The sequence below is a fragment of the Calidris pugnax genome, unplaced genomic scaffold (assembly GCF_001431845.1).
Source record: "Calidris pugnax isolate Ruff unplaced genomic scaffold, ASM143184v1 scaffold81, whole genome shotgun sequence".
In the NCBI taxonomy this organism is placed as follows: Eukaryota; Metazoa; Chordata; class Aves; order Charadriiformes; family Scolopacidae; genus Calidris; species Calidris pugnax.
Window position 1 is genome coordinate 11,801,225 of NW_015090880.1, and position 22,258 is coordinate 11,823,482.

A 22,258-nucleotide genomic window follows, 5' to 3' on the forward strand; every position below is an offset into this window, starting at 1 on the left:
GCCAAATTGGGTTTCAACCAGAGATCATAGTAAATAAAGCGCCCCTCACCGCGCGCGCCGCCCCCGGCAGCGGCTCCGCCTCAGCGCCGCGGGCCCCGCTCCTCCAGAACCTTCCTGCCCCCCCCCGCGCGCCCCCCCCCCCCCCCCCCGGCGCCGTGATTTCAAAAATAGCTAAAAATTATATCTTTCATTGGGAAATGATGTCTATTAGACATGCTGACCCGCTGTGATCACTTTCTCCCTTCAACTACCTCTTTCAGGAGTAGTTCCCTGGAAGGCAACGGATGCGATTATGGATAGTTTTAAGTAAAACTAGTTTTTGGTTTTTAGTTTCAATTATGGAAATCTTAAGCGACTTCAGTGAAGTCAATGGGGTTACTGTGGACTGATTCCAATATAACTAAGTTTGCTAATTTGCCCTGATGTGAGTATTTCCTGCATGAATAGAAGAGATGCTGGACAGTTAAGGCTACACCTGGTCAGCAAGCGAGTGGAAACGTCCCACTTGCCCTTCTGGCTCAGCTCCTTCCATGGACAACAGACCTTTGTTTCCTGTGGATGAAGTCCACAAATTATTCTGGAAAGTTTTTAAAGCATCTTTGGAGGCAGTTTCACATCCTTATTCATATCATTTGTCTTTATTTTTACTTACTGAAGGCATTAAAAAAATTAACCCAAACAGCTGTTCAGATTCCTCTATTTTTTATGTAGCAAAGGGAAAAAAAGTCTGAACAGCTGCGTCAGTAAAACACAAGCCAGGTGGCCTCCCTAAGGCAAAGTTTGTAAGAAATCTATAAGATAATGTTTTTATTATCTGAGTTATTGTATTTCTTTTTTATTACTTTGCTCTTGTGGATTCTTAAAGAGGTATTGGCCACTTATTTTTTATCTTTATCCTCTTCCCTCAGTGTTTGAGCTGTACTGTAACTCAACACAGATGTTACTGGCGATATAGCTATCAAGGGTGAAAATCGCCCTTTCAGCACAATCCTCCTCAATCTATTTTGAGGGCTTGAATAGGATTTATGGCTGGGTAAGGAGCAATTTTACAGATTTGGCCTTTCTATGGGAAGAAACTCATGCCATGGTACCAAACCCCGGGCATGTGCAAGGGTCTGCCTATGAAGTGCTGGTGGGGGGAATTTGATTTCCATGCTGTGTAACTAAGTCACCTGAGATGCACAGTTTTGTTCCAGTTCCTTTTCAAGGTAGCTGGATCATCCTCAAGCAGAGCCTAATGACTCACGATTACACAATAGCCTGAAAGAACAGTTGTTTTGTACTGCAACGTGTGAAACATAGGGGATTTGTAAGCTGCTAGCCAAATTCTCAGCCGGGCAGCGCTGAAATCTATACAGCCAGATGGATTTACACCACAGTTGTCCCACCGCTGTCATCTCAGAGCATATCCCTAATGACAAAAGGCTCATGAAGAACTTCCCTTGCTGAGGTTTGGAATTCCTCAACCAACCTCTCATCCTGTATGGAGCAAACTTTAGCCTTCAAAGCTCTGGTGCTCCTTCCATGCACTCGCTATCATGGTCTCACCATGAGAGGCTTCCAGCCACCCGTGTCTCATGGCACCACACTCCATCTGTGCTCCAGGCCATCACACCATGGTCCAAACCCTAAGCCCTGCCCAGCCACCCACAGGTCATCTGCTAAGCTCCTTCCATACAAACCCTCCTAAGGACATGCTTCTATTGCTGTAAGACAGCTTGCTGATTTGTGGATATGTTTTCCATAAATTGCTTACTGATATTCTCTTCCCTGACTTCTGTCCTTGGATTATGAACTCTGCAGAAAAAAGTGAAAGCACTGAAGTGTCTAAAAAACACCAGCCATATCACAGGTGTTACAGCAAATAATATTGATAATAAGAACAGCAATGAAAATAGTAGTAATAATTTAATCATTTGTTGCTGTTATTAATCCTTCTTCCATGCCTACAATATTTGACAAATATGTGCTCCAAACAGTTCCTGAGCCTGAAGAAACATTTTCAGGTGACACAGAGTGCAAAGAAAAGAGAAAACAGTTTTATATTGTTACAAATACATATATATCTAATATTGTTACTTCTTATTGTAGAATGATTTTATATTAAATTATTTTGCTGAAATTTGTAATTTTTAAAGTTGTTTTTCAGCTTATAGCATAATGATACTATATAGTTAAATACCTGAAATTTGTAGGATTTTTTCCTTCTTTTTCTTTCACTCAAAAAGAAAATATGTAAAAAAGTCTGTACATGAGAAGGACCATCTTCCAGAGGAAAACACAGCAGAATCACCCCTGAGTCTAAAGGAGAATTTCATTCTCCTCTAAATCATTCCTTTTTGGTACATTTTCTTCATATTTAGTAGCTGGATGAAATTCCCTCTATAGGTACTAAGCCTGTGTTATTACAATTCCAGCATGATATATGTTTATTTGGAGTCTAACAAGATCATGAATCAGGAAATAGCACTGCACTTTATATTATGTATTTATTTATTGTGTTAGGATGAAATTTACCTGGGTCCAGAGAACAAAATTAGGCTGTTACAGCCCTTGGTTTCATATAAGTTATTTTCCTCTCAATGCCTGTGCCCTGTGGACAGAAATTTATTTCGCTGGTACCAAATAAGAATTCTCCCATTCTCTCACTGCCTCCAGGTATGATTTCTATACCTTTCCTCCTGCTTCCAATTTTGTATCCATTACTTGAATGCTTGAAAACATGAAATATAATACCAACAATCACAGAGCGAGAAAGTCTGCAGTGTGTAGGGAATGTTTTTTGTACCTATTCAATCCTTTTCTAATTAAAGGAATCCTGTTCAGTAATTTGATGTCTTCAGTGACTTCATAATACTTCTGATCTTAACTTTTCAATTGAATTTGAGGGGCTGCTTAGCCATTATAAAGAAGGACTATTTTGCAGTTTATGGGATGGAGATTTGGAAGATCTCAGTTCTTCTCTGAAGTATGTCACACACTGAGCAATGAAAGACTACTTTAAATGGAATGTGTACTAATAAATGGAAATAGGAAAGTGGAAAATTACATCACAGAATATAAAAGGGCTCAATGTTATTTCATAATACAACAGTAGTTATGTTTAATAATACTAAAAATATTAGTGGAAAACATTACGAGAACTTTGTTAAGTGTCCAAACGTGTTCTGATTGCTGTATTTGATAACTTTGCAAGAACTTAAGTCTCAAAGACTTGGAGTCACCATGAGATTAGATAGTATTTGTACACAAAATGCAGGAGAGAAGTTAAATGACCAAATGGCAAGTTTATCTCACATAGAAGAATTATAAAATCATTAAGCAAGTAAAAGTTTATTCATTTCCTTGGCTAAGGCCCAGCAAGGATTTCACAACGCTATCAGCAGGGTGTTGAAATATTAAAAAATAACCACCAACAACCCAGCAAACAAACGCTTAGTTTCAGAGAAGCATTCTCATTTAAGAAACACTCTCTTAAGCATTTCTTAGATAAGGAGCCCTTTGTCAGCATGTGTATATGTTCTTCCTGGAACCAAGGTTCATGCAAGCTTTTTCACATACACCAGCATTCTCTCAGTGTTTTGTGATTTCTTCTCACTCAAGCACCAGGAACACCCAAGTACCAGGAAAAGTGGAAATAACAAGCACATACAGTTATGAAGAGGTATGACATATAAATATTATTTATATTTACTTAGTGGTTTGAGCTAAGATAAGAGAGCAACAGAGTGTGATGAGTTAACCGACAGTAACTTCTGTCACTTGTTCTTGTGCACAGAGAAAAAAATCTCTTAAGAACATGGGTGGATAGGAATATGTCAAAGCAGGAGCATGAGGAAAGGTAGCTCATGCAACTGCAGATACAACACAAAATTGAAAGCTCTGAAATAAAACATAAACAAAATTGAGGCGTAACCTTTGTAAAAACAATGAAAGATGTGCACTGAACATCCAGTAAAACCCCAGTGTAATTGTATTGATCATGCAGCATCCTTTGAAACAGAGTGTTTCTGAATTTCTGCTCCTTGATGTATTTTTTCTTAGGAACAGTCTGGCCATCTAGGAAATATTTCACCCTACCTTCCAGCACAAGCAGAAGTTTAAAAAACAATGTAAATGTAAATACTCGCTGATGCCAAACACTTCATTTGCCAGAAAGAAATTATGTATTTTGCACCAGGATTACACTGTAAACAAGATTCATTTTGTATTGTCTCTGGCAATTCTTTAACAAAAGCACCTCCTGATGAAAAAACCTACATTTTGTATGTTCAGGGAAACTTCTCTCAACAGCTGACTTACAAACGTTCATAGAAAACAAGCTGCACCATAATCTGCTTTTAATCTAACTGCAGATACTACAGAGGCAATGTCTTGGGAGATGGCACTATGCACTTGAAGAAGGAGCTACTCAGTGATAAAGATCTTACGGAAAACTAGAAAATTTTTAACAAAATCAATCAATGAATACACCCTAATTTCTCTTAGGAGAAGAAAAACATCTCACCACCATAATGTTAGGCAACCATCATTCAGTAAGGACTCAGGTCAAGTCTCAAGAGGTGCTTCACAGCATGAATTATGAGGTTGCTTAGTGCAACTGTACAGATTGACTGACCACAAACATGCCTCTGGCTTCTGTATCCAAGTCTTGCTTAGTAAAAGAAATCAGCCTCCATAAGAAAGCAATCTCTTTGTATACCTGCATTTGTATATGTAGATTCATAATATTCAAAACAATCTACTATAAATGCAAAGATCAGCTCTGGGAACAGAACAGGCATCATCAAGACACAAACTAAAGAAGAAATAAAAGGGAGTGGAAGAAAAGAAGGGACAGATGACAAGTGGTAAAGAAACAGAGAGAAAATATTTGTGAATATGTTAGATCATTATCAGATGGATCTTCCCTTTCATCCAATTCAAGTTACTTATGAGAATGGCCGCGTCACTAAAAATTTGCCCATGGTTGCCATTCTGAAGACACGCTACATGCAAGATTCAGCCCTGACCAGCGAACGAGCAGGAGTATCATGCACTGTTTGAGTCTTGTTGACTCCTACCATGGCAACACTTTTTGATTAGAAGTAAATTTCACTGAATTTGAGTAATGCGGCACTCTCCTTCCAACAACCAAATGATACTTGTCTGAGTCAAAAGTAGTTTATAAGGCTTAAGTCATTAAGCATGACTGAGCTGACCAATCACGCCATGCGAACAAGGACCCATCACCACTAAACGATGTCAAAAAAATAACCACATCAAGAAAACCAGAAGCTTAACATTTGGAACAGCACAGAGACTGAAAAACTTTAGCTTCTACACAAGCAATTTGTCAAAAGAAAAACACTAAACTTGACAAGGAAGTTCTTTGCTGAAAATTACATCCTCAGTTATACAATTGCATTGCTGGTGTTCCCTGCTCCTCTTCCTCCTGAGTTTCTATCTAGGAAATATTTCCAGAACTTGCTGGTTCAGCTACCTCTTTCAGAGTCTTGGCATTCAGAGGTTCTAGCAACAAAGACTGGTTATTATAAATACTTCAGCTATAACATTTCTAAGGAAATTAGACTGAGTATCATCATCTCCTGCTGACTGTCACCTAGCAATTTTAAATCTTCTAGTGGAGGAGAAGGCTCTGAGGTCAAAACACTTATTTTGTTATTTCATTAAGAGCAAAAGGGGAAAAACAGCATAAAAATTCCAAAGCCTGGGAATGGAAGTCAGGAAACAGCAAGACGAGAGGATAAAAACCAGCACTGTGTTGATGACTCTGGAAAACCCTGAGTACATCACAAACTTTATTTTGGTACAAAAGGACGATAAACAGTACATTTGGGTTGCACAGACTTTTTAAAAAAGTTTTTTTCACCTTTCTCATTCATCATTGTACTTGAATAACAGCCCATTCTTGAGCTTACAGTCATGCAAGTTCTCCTCACTCACATGTAAAGTTACATTGACTTCCAGATTACTTTTTTTTCTTGAGTACAGACATTACCCCTGAACATTACCTTCTGGCCTTCAAACTTGTTACGTCATATCTAGTATTTAGATATTAGCTACTATCTAGAAATGAGCAGTTTTGACAAGACCCCAGTATTTCACTATCTCACAGAAGTACATGCAATGAATCAACAGTAGCACGAGAGATGCTCTGTCACTCTCTTGCACTCAGTGTTGCTTTACAGACGACATAGTATCAAAAATAATACCCAACATCTTGGAACAAGCAAATCACAGACTAACTAATACAGAACATTAAAGCCAAGAGCAATTTTCCCTGCACCCCTAGAGAACTATAGAAAAGGCTGAATGAAATCTTGCTGAGTCCTGTGTGGAGCCCAGTTGCAAACCCAGAATGATACAAGATTTTCCTGGAGTTTGAACAGAGCCCTCTGCATTGTTCTGAGAGCTCACCATTAAAAGAAGAATAAATGTTAGCAATAAAAATTCTGAGAGAATTAACATCTGAAAGCCTAGTCTAAAGATCTGCAAGGGGTCTCATAAATATACAGTAAACATTCTCACTGATGGATTCCCCAGATGAGAAAAATTCTACGTTACCCACAAAGAACATTTTTTACAAACCATTTCTTTCTCTCTGGATACAAAGAAGCGGAGCCGAGCACTTAACATATAACTTGTAAAATTCAAAGTTTAAAGCCAAGGAAAACAACCAAGATTAGAGCTGCTCAGCAAAGTCCTATCTCCCTTCACATAGTTTCTTTTTATTCTTCTAATTTGTTGATGAACCAGCAAATGAGACTGTTAACTGTCAATACTGTTAGATACCATGGCTTTGGGTTCACAAAGATAAATGAAGCAGTATGGGCTTGAATCACGTCAACACTACAGGCAACTGCTGTGGGTTTTGCCACCCAATGTGTTGGTAAGGGATTAGGGTGTTTGCTGTTGATTTGTACTCTGCTGCCCTAAGCTTTGAAGAATGCAGTAGGTCCTGGCAATTTTTGTTGGCTCAGGCCCCTCATACATGGCCTGTGTGTGACCAAGAGTGGCTTCTCATGAAGAACACAGCAGAAAGTCGAGCACACTCTGCCAGGAAACCCCCAGGAAGCAGAGTTTGTTGGCACATCCCTACCTTCAAGCAAGCAGCCAGCAGCGGTGCATCGTAGAGTTATTCTGCTCCAGGCAAAAATGGCACAAGTCTCTTCTAAGGCAAACTCTGAAAGCAAAATTACAGAGGATGTGACTGTAAATAAATACAAAAGTGGAAGACAGGAGAAACACGTACCAAAGTATTTGCACAAACAGAACAGGAATATTGCCCTGTTACCAACAGCATTTACACACATAGGATACACACATATAGGATTTTGTTTCTGCTCCTGGCATTCAGCCCTGGGTGGTGAAACAGCTGATGCTCTAGGCTACAGTGGCCCATCCCTTTTCCAGCTGGTCAGATACCAGCTGAGGGACTCTCGTAAGCACCATCTAGCTCTGGCAACGAGGACTTGCAAGTTGAGTTTGTGCCTGCACAGCAGTGCTCGTGGTGGCTTTTAGGTGTTGAAATCCCTATTTCCCTCACATCTACTCCTTGTCCTCTTTGAGGTCACAGCAGAAAAAGATGCTGGTGAAAGACAGCTAGTCTGGTCATGGACTACCTCTTGGGGTCCATCATGTTAAGACCCTGTAGTCTGGAGCTGAAATGAGATAATATTTGAGAAAAGGAAAAGAAGACATGTATCTAGAGAAGAAAATCTGGCGTAAACCACATAGAACAGCTAAAGAAAAAGAAGTGAAAACAAACAATCTACACAGTCAAGGAAAGGGTAAAATCTTGGCCCTGCCGAAGTCAGTGGGATGTTTGCCAGAAAACTGTAGACAGCTTGTTTTATCCAGGATTTTTAATTAGTGATTAAGTGATTCAATGGCAAGTTGGCCGTTTTAAGAAGGAAAAAAATCACAGAATAGCTCCAGCATGCCTCTCCCTGCCCTGCCTACCCCTTGGGAGGTAGATCATACACAGCTTTTTTATGGGAGACTTGACAGGTATTTCATTGAACCTTAGTTGAAATCTGTAGTTTCCCAGGCCCTGCCTCCTTCCCCAGTTTGGGGATGAAGATAGGAAACACCTGCTAATGACACCAGAGACATAGCAAACAGCAGAAGTCATGTGTCAGCAGAAAGCGCGCTGGAAGCCCAGCCTCGCCAGTGCAGCCAGAGTCTGATGATGAATAGTGTATAGGAAGAAATAGGATGCTGCATTCATTCAATTGACATACATTTGAATGGATATGAATTATTCTGGAGGGACAAACCCACAAATAAATAAGGCATCTCCCCGCCTTAAGGCCTAAATCACTTTGTTAAAAGCCCCACGATCCAAACGATCTATTCACACCGCGTATTTCTCTTATTCTGCTTGATTTTTCTGCTTTTCTTAAGTCTCCTCCTGCCTTTCCCTCTCCGAAGTACATGGGTTTCCATGGAAACACAACACGTCACGGGAACGGACAGAACTTGGTGACATCCCCATGTGCCGAGCGAAATCGCAATTTCAATAAAGCATTTTGGGATTTCTGACACTGAGCCGGGGCGGGCGGCAGGCGGCTACGCTGCGCACGTGTGTGCACATGTGTTTGCGTGGGCGGCCGCCCGTGCGCGCACGCACGCCCTCTCGCCACGCGATTCACACACAGGCGAGGCCACCGGCTCCCCGGGACAGCGCGCAGCACAAGGCTGGGCAGAATCCACCCCGGCCCATTCTGTTTTAATATAGCTGAAAATTGCTTTGACAGCTGAATAGCTTCTTTGTTTATAACTCGTTCTGAGCTGACTCCGCTGCATTATGTAGCTTTGTAAAGAGATTACTTTGTCAAGAGCTGAACATATATGGTCTGAGCATGAACAATTCAGCATGATGAACTGCATTCATTTTATATGACGTATGGGGCTGCAATCTTGCTGCCTCTAATGTGTCTGCTTTTCTCCATGGGTTTCGTTTTAAGTGTTTTTAAAATCTTCTTGGAGTCTTTGGGATTAATCTTATTTACCCATTCTCTGGACAGGTCCAGAGAATTTTCAGTATGTCAAATCTCAATATGTTGTTTCTTGCCCTAAATGCCGTACAGAAGTAAGTTTTTGGCTGTGCATAACAGGAGATTATCCTTATCCAGTTAGCCAATTATCCACCTGCAAACATCATATTCCTGACCTAAATTGCTACAGCTCTGTTAGTATTTGAATTAGTATTTCAATACAGTGGTGCCCCAGCAAAGGCTTAGAAAATCGACCCTGCTATAGGGAATAACACATGGAACATACACAGCTTCTTACCCTGTCCCTTTATCTCCAGCCCCAGAAGCAGTCCTAAATTGGCAGATCTCCTGCTCTGCATGACTTCAGTATGGCTGCAAGTGAGCCAGTCCCTGGTCTTTACAAAGCCATATCAAAAATATTAAAGCAAAACCAGCCTGCCCAGCGTTACTGGCACTATCAGGGCCTTGCAGTGTGCGCTGAAGGAGCTTTGCAGGCTCTGCTGGCTATTGCCTTTAATGCTGCTTGAGTTGACTGCACTGGTGGTCTCATCACCGTTGCAGTTTCTACTTCTAGCCATGGCTTATTTAGAAATTACATTATTTCAGATTCAGTTTGTGCCCTGCCTGAAGGTACAACACAGACTCAGGGCATTTTTCTTTGGTTTCTCCTGGCTTTTTCTTTTCCTCTCTTTCTCCCCTCCTCATTTTTTTAAATAAACACCATTAATTCCGATGGGTAGATGATATGGTCTAGTATAAAGATGTCTAGGAACATTAGTTATCCTAACAGCAAAATTCCTACTGACTTTGTGGTAGGCTTTACATTGATCTTTTGTGGGCTGGAGACTGAGAGCTTTGCTTAGAGACATCACTGGAGGCTTTTCTTCTGCGGGATACAGAAGTGGGCCTTGGAGCATCTTGCATTTCAACAGCTTTTGCTCAGCCCATGAACTGGCAGAACTCCAATTTATGCTATACCCTGCATTTTGCACTCAGTGGCATTTTACCACTTCTGAAAACACCAACCTTCTCTTAAAGAAAAGGGGAAGTTTGTCAGACAGACAAATCCCTCCTTATCTCTTAGTCATAACCATGATCTACTTTGGATGATTTAAAGAGCTCGTACATATTTACCTTTTTTTTAAAAAAAAAAAAGAAAACAAGAAAAAAACTTCTTTGCAAATCACTGTTTGAAAACAGAAGTCACAGAAAGATTCCTCACAACCTTATTTGCTCCCACTCATACTCCTAATGTGCACATATTTCACAAGAGTTGGCACACTATGTGCTAATTTGTTGAATATATATATATTTTAAATTCACCATCTGTGTGGAAGTTCTTTGTACTAGGAACTCGTGTCTTGACTGATAAATTCCTTATCTTCCATCCCTTCGCAAATGATGGATTGTTGTCTATCACTGACCCAAAAAAAATGTCACTGACCATGCAATATTCAGATAAATGATGAAAGGCCGCACAGGCGGTTTAGAAACAATTATTCTTCTTGTACCGGGAATTTTCAGATTTAGCAAGAAGTCATGAGATCTTCAGAGAGTCAGTAAATTTCCACAGCTGGTTTCTGTTCTTCACCCCCCCTTGTGGCAAACCTGGCTGAACCACCAAAACATGTCTCAATCGGTCTGCAACCTGCTCTGCCGCAGGAGCCTGCGGAAAATCCCAGGCCAGCAGACACCAGCTGTGTCGGGTTATGGTTGGTGTCAATAAAGGCAGCAGAGAATCGCACCGTCACTGCTTGTATGCACTGGAGGCAGAGGGTTGAAGTCAACTGGATGAAATGCGCCAAAAGCATTGTGCAAAAGAGCATGACCAAGAGAAAAGGATAGTCAAAGTTTGCAGAGGATATGTAAATAACTTACAAGATTGGAGAGCCTTGATAGAGAGAGAAAATGAGAAGTAATGAGGAGAAGGAAGGTGCGTCATCAACTTGCAGCACGATCTTTCTGGAGTAAATAATACAGCTTTGCGCATGCTAAGTGTGCACTTTACTTCAAGGAGAGCTCCATATTGTTAATATCCTAGATGCTGGATTTCAATGTTCATACATCTTCTCATTTCAGTGCTGCCTGCACCTAGAAATCTGAATTTAAGTCTCCAAAAACATCTAAAATCACCGCCTCTAACTTGAGTCTTAGTTGTTCTCTGCCAGTGCATGAACTATCCTATAAGGTAAATAGTTACTAACAAGCTCAGCACATCCCTCCTAGAGGAGCATCAGACGATAATGATACAAGAAAATGTGAAAGCTTACTAAAGACCAGTTTTTCAAAAAGCACCTTAAACTTTGGGCCCTGACAATGCATCAGTATATAACTCCTTTTTGACTAGAGACATATAACTTACATTAGGTGCCTCAATCTGGAGAAACACAAATGTTTTGAGCACAATATCAGTCAAGAAATGAATGAAATTCAGAGGAAAGTGCTGCAGTTTAAGGAAGCCAATAACAATACAACAGAATCAAGCAAATCCAGCCATCAGTGGGATGATGAATTTACTCCATTGGGTGTATGGACTTTTTGTGCTTTCTCTCTCTTCCCTGTGCCAGGGAATGTGTTAGACAGCAGACTCCAGGCTGGTGCCACTTCTGACTCCCCACTGACTCCCCAAGGCTCAGATGGGTGACTTACAACAAGATCCTCAGGGACATGAGAACACATTTACCCATAAGGGAGACCTTGTACGTGTTGTTTTCCAGAAAGATGACTGAAAATGCAAGGGCTGATCCTATTAGCAGGTGGATACATTCCTTGTTGAGGGTGCTTTCAGCCTTTCATACTTCTTGGAAAAGTGGGCATGGGAAAAGTGGGTGGGCAGAAGCACAGGTCCAGCACTCAGTGCCCATTGAGAGCAGAAGCACAGGTCCAGCACTCAGTGCCCATATGCTGATAAAGGCAATGGTGCTGTGCATGATCATGTAATTGGGATTAGCAGGTCAGACCAACACAGATCAAAGCACTTAAGACTGCATCTGCAGAGCTGAATAACTCAAGGAAGTTATTTGAAATTGCTATTTGAAATAGGAAAGCTATTTCAAATGGCTCTTTACTGTCAATGACAAATTTTTCAGAAGGTTTGGTAAACTTTCTGTGGCTCCAAGCCAAACGGTTTCCAAAAGAAACTCTGGAAATCCCAAAAATAGAAAGAGGCACCCCAAAAAAGCTCTAAGGTGGGATAGGGGATCAAGGTAGGTGCAAGAATTTCCTCATTCTCTCATCTCAGAGACAAGCAGTATGATTTTGCACAACTGCAACAGTCTGGTTTGGCCATCCATGGGGCATTTCAACTTTTCCCTCAGCAGGGCAAAAGCCTGACTGAAAAAGAAGCGATTGGAGAAGGAATCCCCGACAGGCAGTGCCCTAGCCTGAATGCCATGAGGCTCTTCCAGTGCTGCTCTGTAAACAGGAATTGCCTTTGGACCCTTAAAAAACACGCACTGTATCATTCTGGAATGGTGTTAATCTCTCTGTCGTGGAGGTCAAAGCAAGCTTTCTATTATAAGCTCTGTGAAACACACCTACTTCCCAGCCACTCATTTGCAGGGAACAAAATCCAGCCGGCCAAAATGGTCCGTGTGTAACAGGACACTGGAGCAGGCACTTGAGGCAACGTGGGCGAGGCGTTTTGGAGCTGTGAGACCTCCAAGCTGGAGGCTGAGGTCGAGCCCTTGGTGAGGCAATACTGGCTCAGTGCCACAATCACAGAAGAGACAGTTTTCTCTTTGCTTCCTTGCAAAGGACAATGGTCTATTCACCATCAATACCAAGCTGGAGAGGCCACTGCCTTACATCCCACCCAAGGTCCAGTGGGGCCTTGCCATGGTGCTCCCTACCCTTGCCTGCCCCTGCCGCGCTTTCACCTTCCCTACCACCTTTGCAACAGTCCTTTTTCATCCATTTTGACAGCACTTCGAGAGCTACAGCCCAGGTAAGATTGGGCCTTGTGGTTAGGAGCAACAGCATCCCAACCTTGCAGTCTCATTGGCTGGAGCCATGACTGACAAGTCCCAAAGCACAAACACTGATACCCAGGGCGTGGTAAGCTGGGGGTTAGCTGAGGACCCTCAGCTTCTTTCTTTAACACATTTTCTGTGTTTTTTTCCTAGTGGTCCAGAGTCTACATTGGCTTTGCTGATAAACTTATCAGTAGCAGAGTGAAACATCCGTTCCATTTGTCCTGTTTACACAGAGCCTGTTTCTCCAATGAGTAAGTTGGGATTGAGCACAGGGTGACCCCATGTTTTCTTCTTTACCCTGTGATCACTGCTCCTAGCAGTGTGTGCTATGCATGAGAAGATGGGGGAGAAGTGAAGTGTCAGGGCCCAGCTCGCCCCCACCCCTATCCTGGAGGTCTTCACCTCCATGCTGGAGGTCCTCTACATCATTGCCAGCCCCAAGCCAACCCCTAAAGACGAGGAAAGGCTGTGGCACAGTGTGTACACCCCGATTACATCTCCAAACAGGAGGAACACACAATCGGTGGGATCCGCCTGCTTTCTAGCCCCTTTGTGCTCAGGGGCAGAAATACAAATAAGCCTCAATGTCTTTTTCCTGCTTATATGAAGTGAGATCCGTTTTTCAACAGCAGGCCCTGGCAGATAAGTATTCCCTTTTCTCGGTATTTGTTTTTTGGGAGCCTTTCACTGGCTCCCATGACACTCCCCTCCAGCACTCAGGAGGTGCAATGGGCAGGCAGGTAGAGCTGTGGCTGAGGGATGCTCCTACACCCACTGGAAGCTGGTGTTCCATGCCAACCCCACGTTAGCCTGTGCACAGGTAGCCCAGGGCACAGCAAGCTGCTACGGGTCTGTGCTTTTGCAGATAGATTAGTCCCAGGACCCTCCAGCAAGGGATTTGGTTGAAGCTTCTTGCCATGACCATAGGACAGGTGATGGTGTCCCTGTGCGTTCTCAGCTCAGCCGCTCAGCTGCCCCCGCAACAGGCCCATTTGCTTGGGTTGCCTCAGGGAGAACGGAACCATAAACCTTACGAGTGACTTTTCCTCCTAAATGAATTACATAACACAGGCATTGCTAACACCTCCTGTTGTTGCAGAAGGACCACAGAGACAGAAGTGGGTGGGAATGGCAACAATCCTCCCAACAAGCCCGGGCACCCACTGGCAGGAACCGTACCCGCCCTTCACCCACCGGGTACGTAACGTCAACGGGCCGCCCGAGACAGCAACCCAGAGCCCAGCTAAAGCCAAACACACAGGACACGAACAATTACTTTTCTTCTGCTCAAACTCACCAAAAGGAATATTTTTTTTAAAGCTGTTCTTTCCAAAACACACTAAGTGGCAAAGGCAGCCGAGGTGGTGGGCCCTGCACACAGCTCATAGGATGAAGATTCAGGTTTGAACCTTATCGTCTTATTGCACTTGGAGAATTTCCTAGGTAGTTTCCTGGGTATTTTTGAGGTTACTTCCTTATTGCTCTCTGAGTGAACTAGGTCAAAATGTTCGTCTTGTCTAAACCTTGGTTTGTCAATATATAAAATGAAGGCAACGGGACAAGTTGTTGCCTGCTTTTTCTCCCTGGAGTTTGACCTTATGAAAAAGCCATACAATGCCCCTCTCCATTAGAGCCAGGGAGGCCTTCAAAATCCCCAAATTCACAACAGCTGAGAAGTGCTGCACGGTGCTATAGGCGGCTCAAGTGCTGCACATGTGAAATGTGGAGAACAGCTAGGCTGATTAAAAAAAGACATGCGTGGGGTTGGGTAGCTTTTTGTCCTTAAGAGGAAAAAAAAAAGTGTATCATCTGTAATTGCTCCTTCTTGATCAGCCTGCCAGCTGCAGTAGGAATACCTTCGCAGATCACAGTATCTGAAAACTCACAAAGCTCTACGGGAAGAAAGAGATTCCACCACCCACTGTGCTGCATCCCAGATCTGGCCGTTTCTTCCTGAGATACCGTAGTGCATCCCAGCCTCGTTGGCCGCCACTCTACACACAACATCTGTTCACCTACACCGACCTTCTCCATCAAAAGCTGAGCATTTAAAACCACTGTAACATTCGGCGGTCCTACAGCACGCACTATGGGATCTGATGAAGGGAAAGCTACTGTGAACAGATAACAGACAGACATACAGATTGTCAAGTGTCTTTGAGTCTGAACTGATACACACGGCTATCAGGTATCCCTCAGCAAAAAGGGGCAGTCTACAGCACCATAGACAGGAAATATGAAGGTTTTTTGAAGACAGGCATTTTTCTGAATGTCTGCTTACAACAATGTTTTACTGCACGGTTAGCATGCAGGGTCAAATCTACCAACTAACAGCACCCAAGACATGAGGCTGATTCTTCTGAGACTCACTATATTTCAGTGTCTGCATTAAACATGGCAATAAACCTGGACCAATTTCAGTGTATGTTACACTGCATCGCACTCTCATACTATCTATAGCTTCCCATCCTTTCTCATATAATGAGATCCAGCAATCTGGATAGATTTTTTTTTTATTTCTGTGACTCCTTACTTTGTTTTTTCAGAATTTGGGGGTAATTTTGTCATCAGGTCGTTAAAAATGTATCCACAGTATTTTCAGGGGCAGAGATGACTGATTGTGACTTAGCAAGACCACTACAGGGAGACATAGGAAGAATGCTGTTGTCACAGCAGGATTGCCAGGACTGTTGTTTCCTATAGCATCCTTTGGCTGCCTTCCATTCTCTAAGTGCCCCTCCCCTGGCTCCTCCTTCTCAGTTGTCCCACCTATGGAGCTGTAGATCTTCTGTTTTATGGCCCTGCATGGGCCGTCTCCATGTTGTGATATCTTCACAAGTCATTAATACGACTTGCGTAGCCAGGCTGTGGTTCAATAGTGCAAGTCCTTTGAACCACATTCCTCAAGTCCACTTTTCTTCCCATTATCAGATTGGGACTGAATAAAGGCCAAGTGGAAAAATCTCAGCATGAAATGCACTCTTGCGGCTCACATCCACATAATGATTAAATTCAGAAAAGGTTTGGTAAGAGACCTGACTATATACTGGACTATGTGAATTGTTTGTTTTTAGTCTAGTTTGAAACAATTTCTGGTATCTCAGGGTCAAAGTCTCACTTTTCATAGGTAAACATTTTATAGGACTCATAGTAATGACACATCACTAGCCAGAATCGTAACCAGTTCTGCCTAAGCAGTTACCTTGGACAGAAAAACATTCAACCAGTGACTCTTGAGACATGAACTGGCTCTAGGCCTTCAAATGAGGACCATTTGCTACACTAACTATAGCAATTATAGAGCTGAGGCTGGGGATTTGAGACAGCAAAGCCACTTGAAGACATTAGGAAGGTCCCTCACTGCCTGTTGAGAAAAAAAAACAAAACACCAAACAACCAACAGCTAAATTTTGACAGTTTCAACACTTCTTTGCTTGATACAGTAGAATAAAAGAAAGTGTCATAGTGATGGCTGTAGTCATCTGAGGACAATGACCTTTGGCCACATCAGGTCCTTTAATGCACATGTGTGTCTTGCGCAGCGCTGAATAGAGCCCGTAGATACACGCATCCAGGGGCACTCCTGCTCACACGGCCCCCAGAGGGGTTTTGCAAACTGCTCATATGAACTGTTGCATTAAATTACATTTATCTTGAGTGCTCAGTAGCTCATCAGTTGACCTCTGGCTCTGATTCCTAATAACTAGAAGCATCTGACATAAAGCCCTTAGAGAAGGCACAGGGAAAGAAATAACTGTGCTAATTAAGCTATGCAAAGTGCCTTGGAGAAGAGTGCTCCACTTCAAGGATACCCTGACATTTCTGACCCATTACAAGTAGCAGCAGAAAAATTTCAGGAATTTAATGTGGAGTGTTTAATTGAGACATAGAGAAGAAATCAGTAGAATTTAAAAGTGATTTCTTCCTTACAGCTAAACCATATCAGTTCGGAAGACTTCGTAAATATTCTTAGCCACTAATGTGTCTTTATTTTGATTGTACAGGAGGTAAATCATCCTCATGATAGACACCATGTGCCCTGGCACATTTATGATCAATTCTTTGCTCACAGTGCAAATGCAAATGCAATAGTCCTATTGCCGTATCCTGCTTAGCACGTAAATACCTTTTTAAAAATTTATTTCCATCATTTGAACCTAAGGACACAGAGGAAAGTTTTGAATTTTACGTATGATAAATATTTCTGAGAGTGAACCTATAAAAATGCAGCCCATTTAATAACAAACTAAGTATCTTTCACATCCAAAAAACCTAACTTTCAGTATCCTCACAGAAAACATATATTGTTTTACCCATTTGAAAAACACGGTTAAACTGAGTTTTGAAAAAAAGAAAGTGATTTACCAAGGTCAAAATGCATGTTAGGTACAGAGCTGGGGAGATAAATCCTGATCCAGATTCCTAGTTTTTTGCCCTACCAGTTTGATGGTACTTCTTCCCTTGCCTACATTTAGGAACAGATTATCTGATGTTCCATTCAAATAAGAGGTGTTGAATGGGAGACAACTCTTCTTCCTAGGATGGTTTGGAGCCTCCCAGAAAAGTTTCTAGTTGTTCTTCAAATGAAAATGTGTGAATTATTATCTACTTTGAGTAACAATTTCATTAGTAGACAAAATTCAAGCCTTCTCTATTGTAAAATAGCTCTCTTCTTTAATTTACCCTATAATCTGCTATCTGACATCTGTCTTCACCCAGATTCACCATGTCACTGAAAAGTGTCAGAGTACCCCTTTTTATAACTGTAAAGGTGAGCTCAGAGCACATCCCATTCTCTGTATAACTGGGAATTCAGAGTTTAGTTCATAGTCATCACACGTGTCAAACTGGGATAGCCTTTCCATACCTCTCCATGTTGATGAAGATTAAATGAACTGGGTATGGTAAATCCAGGAGGGTCACAACTAATAAAAGTCCTTCCCATCCAGGTGGTTTTATTCAGTGTCTGGAAAAAGACATGAATGGATCAAGTCTCTCTAGACACATTTCTTAGTTTTTCCTGTTAGTGGGAACATCGAGGACTGGATATGCAATGTCCTAACACTCCACGTTGTGTCTCCAGCTATATTTAGCCAATATACCTGGGAAACAACTTGCTACTGCTAGTAGCTGAAAGAATTAGAGTGGAAATGACTGATGAACCTAAGAAGAATCAGAATAAAGACAGCTTACAGTTACAGCATTTTCTCATTCTGACCTCCTAACCAGAGCAGTCTCCTGCAGAGAGAGAAATCTAGATCCCATTGAATGGGAGAAAGTTGACTGGGAAAGGCAGCAGCATCCCTTTGATGGCAGAGCCAAGGGAGAAAACTATCTAACTTTCCGTTGCAAAGTTTCCACTGGGCCAAAAACAAAACAAGCATTCAGTTTGGTTACGCTTGAGGCTGGCTTTTTAAATACTTATCTTGGCCTCCTATTCTTTCTCCAGTTCTGGATGCTGTGTGCTGTGCCCTTGTGCCTTCAATGCTCTCTTTGGCCACGCAGCCTGGCCTGGGGAAATCTCTGTGCTCTGACTTGTGCTGCTCCGCATTTCCTAATGGTCTCCTGTGCTGGCCTAGGCTGCCTTATAGGGTAATAAGCTATTTGCAGGTTTAATACGATAAGAAACAAGAAAGAATATATTTTTGTTGTTTTATTTACACACAGAGCAATGTAACTGGCTCTGTCTCAGTCCTGAGCTATTAATAAAGTCCATGTGAGGAATACACAAATTTACACCACTTGTGGAACCTGTCGACATAACTAGTCTCTAGCTAGAATATTTTCCATGCCATGTATCTCCATATAGCCCGTCTTTCTGGGACATGTGACCCAGAAATGTGTCATCAGGACACATGTAGTCACTGGACTGATGAAAGGAATTCAAGGGAAACAGGAGCAACAATGCTGCTTCTTCCAACCTCCCATTAGCTTGTTGCTACTGCTCTCTGAAAAAATTAGTGAGACATGAAAAAGATGTTGTTGTCCCAACTTGGCCCTTGTTTTACCTTTCATACAGCAGGCTTTTACGTAAGGCTATATTTTCCCAGATATTATTAAGGAAAAGGAACTAGAAATCCACAGCTGTCAGTTTTTAAAAGCAAATAATCACTCCCACGCAATGGCTGAAAGGCAAACTTGTACCTAAAGACTTTCAACTGGCACCTCTGACATGTTTCATTGTCTAATCAAAGTGTTAAAAATAAAAATAAACAGAGCCCACAAAGAGAAAAATCCACGGGATTTTAACATTCTTTCACAATTCATAACCAAAGCTGCGGTCAGCAACATGGAGCGAGAAAGACGTTTGGTTATAAGTCATGACTTTAATCAGACAGTCTCACTGGCGTCTCATGGAAACCTTCCAAATTAAATGGACATACAAATCAGAGACATTCAGACTAAAGATGAAACATCACAAATAAGCTCTTTTGTCTGGAATAAATAGAACCAAAACAGTCAAATGCTCAGGAAGATAACTGATACAACATTGTTCCCTTGGGCATCTTTGTTAGTGATTAACCCAGCATGTTTTAAATGCCTAAAACAATGAAACTTAGTGGACAAGCTATTCTAGTCCTCTGGGCATGAACTGTCCTCCTAATCTGTGCTCACCAGGTCTCCCCACAGCCACATCCTTCTAACGCCCCACTTCTTCCTTCCAGCCTCCAGCTGGTGACTCACTCTATTTAATCAGTGCAGCCATCAGGATATTCACCTACCAAATCAGAGCAACCCTTGATCCCGCTGCTGTGACCACTGCTGAGCCTATTCCCAATTTTTGTTTATTACTTTGACTCATTGCGCCAAATCTAAACTTAGACTGTCAGCACTTTGGGGGAAAGCTCCTGTCACCCATGGCACAAAGCCCCCCCATCACACAGTCTATGCACACCTTACGTAAGCCTAAGTGTCTTAACTGTCCAAAGGGATGAAGGAAAGAAAGGACCACAGTCCTCGGGCCTGATTAGATCCGAAATCAAGGGTAAAACTTCCACTGGCATCAACAGTGCTGGATCAGCCGGGAAGGGACTGATCCTGAAGGTCCTGCTAACTGCCTCTTGAAGGCTCTGCATCTTCTCTATAGGGAGGGATTTCATCTTCGAGATTAAAGTACTAAAGCCAACAAACCATTTTAACGAGAATGGTGAAACTCCTCCAGCAACATTTGTTAGAAAGTTACCTGTCATGAAGGACATGCAGCATTAAGGACTCTTGAGATCATGGGTCACCAGAGGGTATTTTATCTTTCTCTGTATTTTCTCCAGAAAGAATAAAGGATGCAGAAGATAAAAAATGAGATTATGTCACAACAGAGGAATGTCTCTATTTATAGGAAGATAAGCCTTTTCCACTGAAGTCAAGTAATCTTCAAAAGATGAGTATAAGCTGCATTGCCATGCACTCTACAGAGTTTTACACAGTCTCTCCACTTCCTTGTCAATATTACCCTTGCACTTTATGTAAAAAACCTCCACTATATATTACATTATACAGCTCAGCTGATCTTAACATCCCCTCCAAGCCCAGTTACTAATTAGAAAAAGGAAGAATGTCAATGTAAGTGGTAGGACTTTTGATTATGTCAGACAGACAATGGATACTTTAACAAAGAAAATAGTCAAATCACATCTTGGACATAGCGTTTGATTATCTACGGATGGATTATCTGAGCCACGGATTGGACCCACTCTGTCTTTCCCCTACAGCTTCAGCTGCATCACAGCCAGGACACAAACTCACACCTGCTGACAGTTTCCTGGTGCCTGAGGTTACCCCTGTGCTATAAGGAGCTGCACTTACCACATTTTAAAAGATGAACACACTGAGTGGTCCCTGTCTCCCTGGCACACGTTTTGTACTAGCTGTGGGTAATCTCCCCCCTCTCTCTTCCTGCCCTTCTTCCTCATCTGGATAACTGGCTGCAGACCTTCTCTGAAGGAGTAGTTTTGGTAGTCATCACAGGGGTGCATTATGAAAGAAGGAACTCAATCGTACTGATATCTTAATTATAAAAACAGAAAGGCCATGTAACACACAGTTTCTGCCTTCCAGACCCCTGTATTTCAGATCTTGTTCTGCATCCAGCAGTCAACCTGAGACTTCTACACGGGCCAGGTTCCCTCCTCTGCAGAGTTCATAAGCCCAAGGTCCATCAGGAGGAAATCCTCACTTCAAACATGGATTTCTGTGAATTTTGATGATGCAGAAATGTATCAAAGCAGCAGTCTGGAGAAAAGACGGGTATGGGCAGCAGTGACCTCCAGTTCTCTTTGTAAATGTCCTGTTGCAAAGGTGCTCTATTTGTATTTATGTCGATAAGTAACAGAGAGGCTCCAGGGTACTAAGGCACTTTTTGGGTTCTATAGCAGTAGCAACTCCTTGGTCTGTGGGGTGGAGCTGGGAGCCTTAGGCTAAAAAAACTGGCTGGTCACTATCCAGACGGCAAGGATTTCAAAACATATGGGACCCATGGGCTGGATCTACCCACTTGCAACACATTGCTTTCTCCCTATGCCATCTACTCCCTTCCAAAAATCCCACAATTGCTTTTACTGCAACTTAGCTCAGCTCCCTTCTCTGAAAGGAAAACACACAGCACTTCTGGACCATATCTGATATAATGATTCTCTTAAGAGTTTCCAAACTCCCCTTTAACCATAACCCAGGGAATCAGCAGACAGAAATCCCACTGACCTGCAGAAACATCTTCCCCACGCTGTATTCACAGGTATCCAGAGAGAAAGAGAGCACACACACCTCAGGATGCAGGATCCGACCCAGAGACACCTAGAAAGAGTCAAGAAGGAGACACCAGGAACATCTTAGACCTGAGGAATTAACCTGTTTCATTGGAACTGAACAAGAACCTCAGCCCATACAGGCAAGTTTAACAACAAAAGCATATTTTTGCATTATTTATCCAACAACATAAAGATACATCACATTATTTCAGAATATCTATTCTTAGCTATATCATCCTCTATGGGAGAAGCAAGGCTTGTAGTCACTTGGCAATAACAGCAGGTGAAGAGTTGGTAGAAAATGCACATCTAAGAGTTATTAGTTAATAGCAGACCCTTTCCATGTTAGGTTATACTTTTCTGCCTCTGATAAAATTGTTTCCTCTGTTAGGCTGTTATTTACCTGAGATTTGCTTATTTACTTAGCTGTACTGTCAGGTACACAAGGGGTTGTACTTATCTTTCTACTGGATGCAGTTGCTGGGAGCTCCCAAACAAAAGTGCCCTCTGTATCAGCTACCACACATTCAGCTCGGGA

At 42.2% G+C, this 22,258-nt stretch overlaps 1 protein-coding gene across 10 annotated transcripts in view; it reads right to left on the reverse strand.

The window, feature by feature from the left end:
- The window catches only part of SLC6A6 (solute carrier family 6 (neurotransmitter transporter), member 6), a 119,300-nt gene extending 97,044 nt beyond the window's left edge, over positions 1 to 22,256 (reverse strand). For 3 of the 10 annotated variants that reach the window (XM_014946676.1, XM_014946675.1, XM_014946673.1), the window contains exons 1-4: positions 22,124 to 22,256; positions 21,674 to 21,766; positions 20,160 to 20,229; positions 7,103 to 7,186 (exon numbers count right to left, since the gene is read on the reverse strand). In XM_014946676.1, the coding sequence (XP_014802162.1) occupies positions 7,103 to 7,186; positions 20,160 to 20,175 (100 nt within the window). In that variant the 5' untranslated portion in view covers positions 20,176 to 20,229; positions 21,674 to 21,766; positions 22,124 to 22,256. Of the gene's footprint in view, positions 1 to 7,102; positions 7,187 to 17,843; positions 17,943 to 20,159; positions 20,239 to 21,673; positions 21,767 to 22,123 lie in introns of all 10 variants that reach the window. The other 7 variants (XM_014946684.1, XM_014946678.1, XM_014946681.1 and 4 more) reach the window with 6 other exon arrangements.
- Between the last annotated feature and the right edge of the window lie 2 nt (positions 22,257 to 22,258).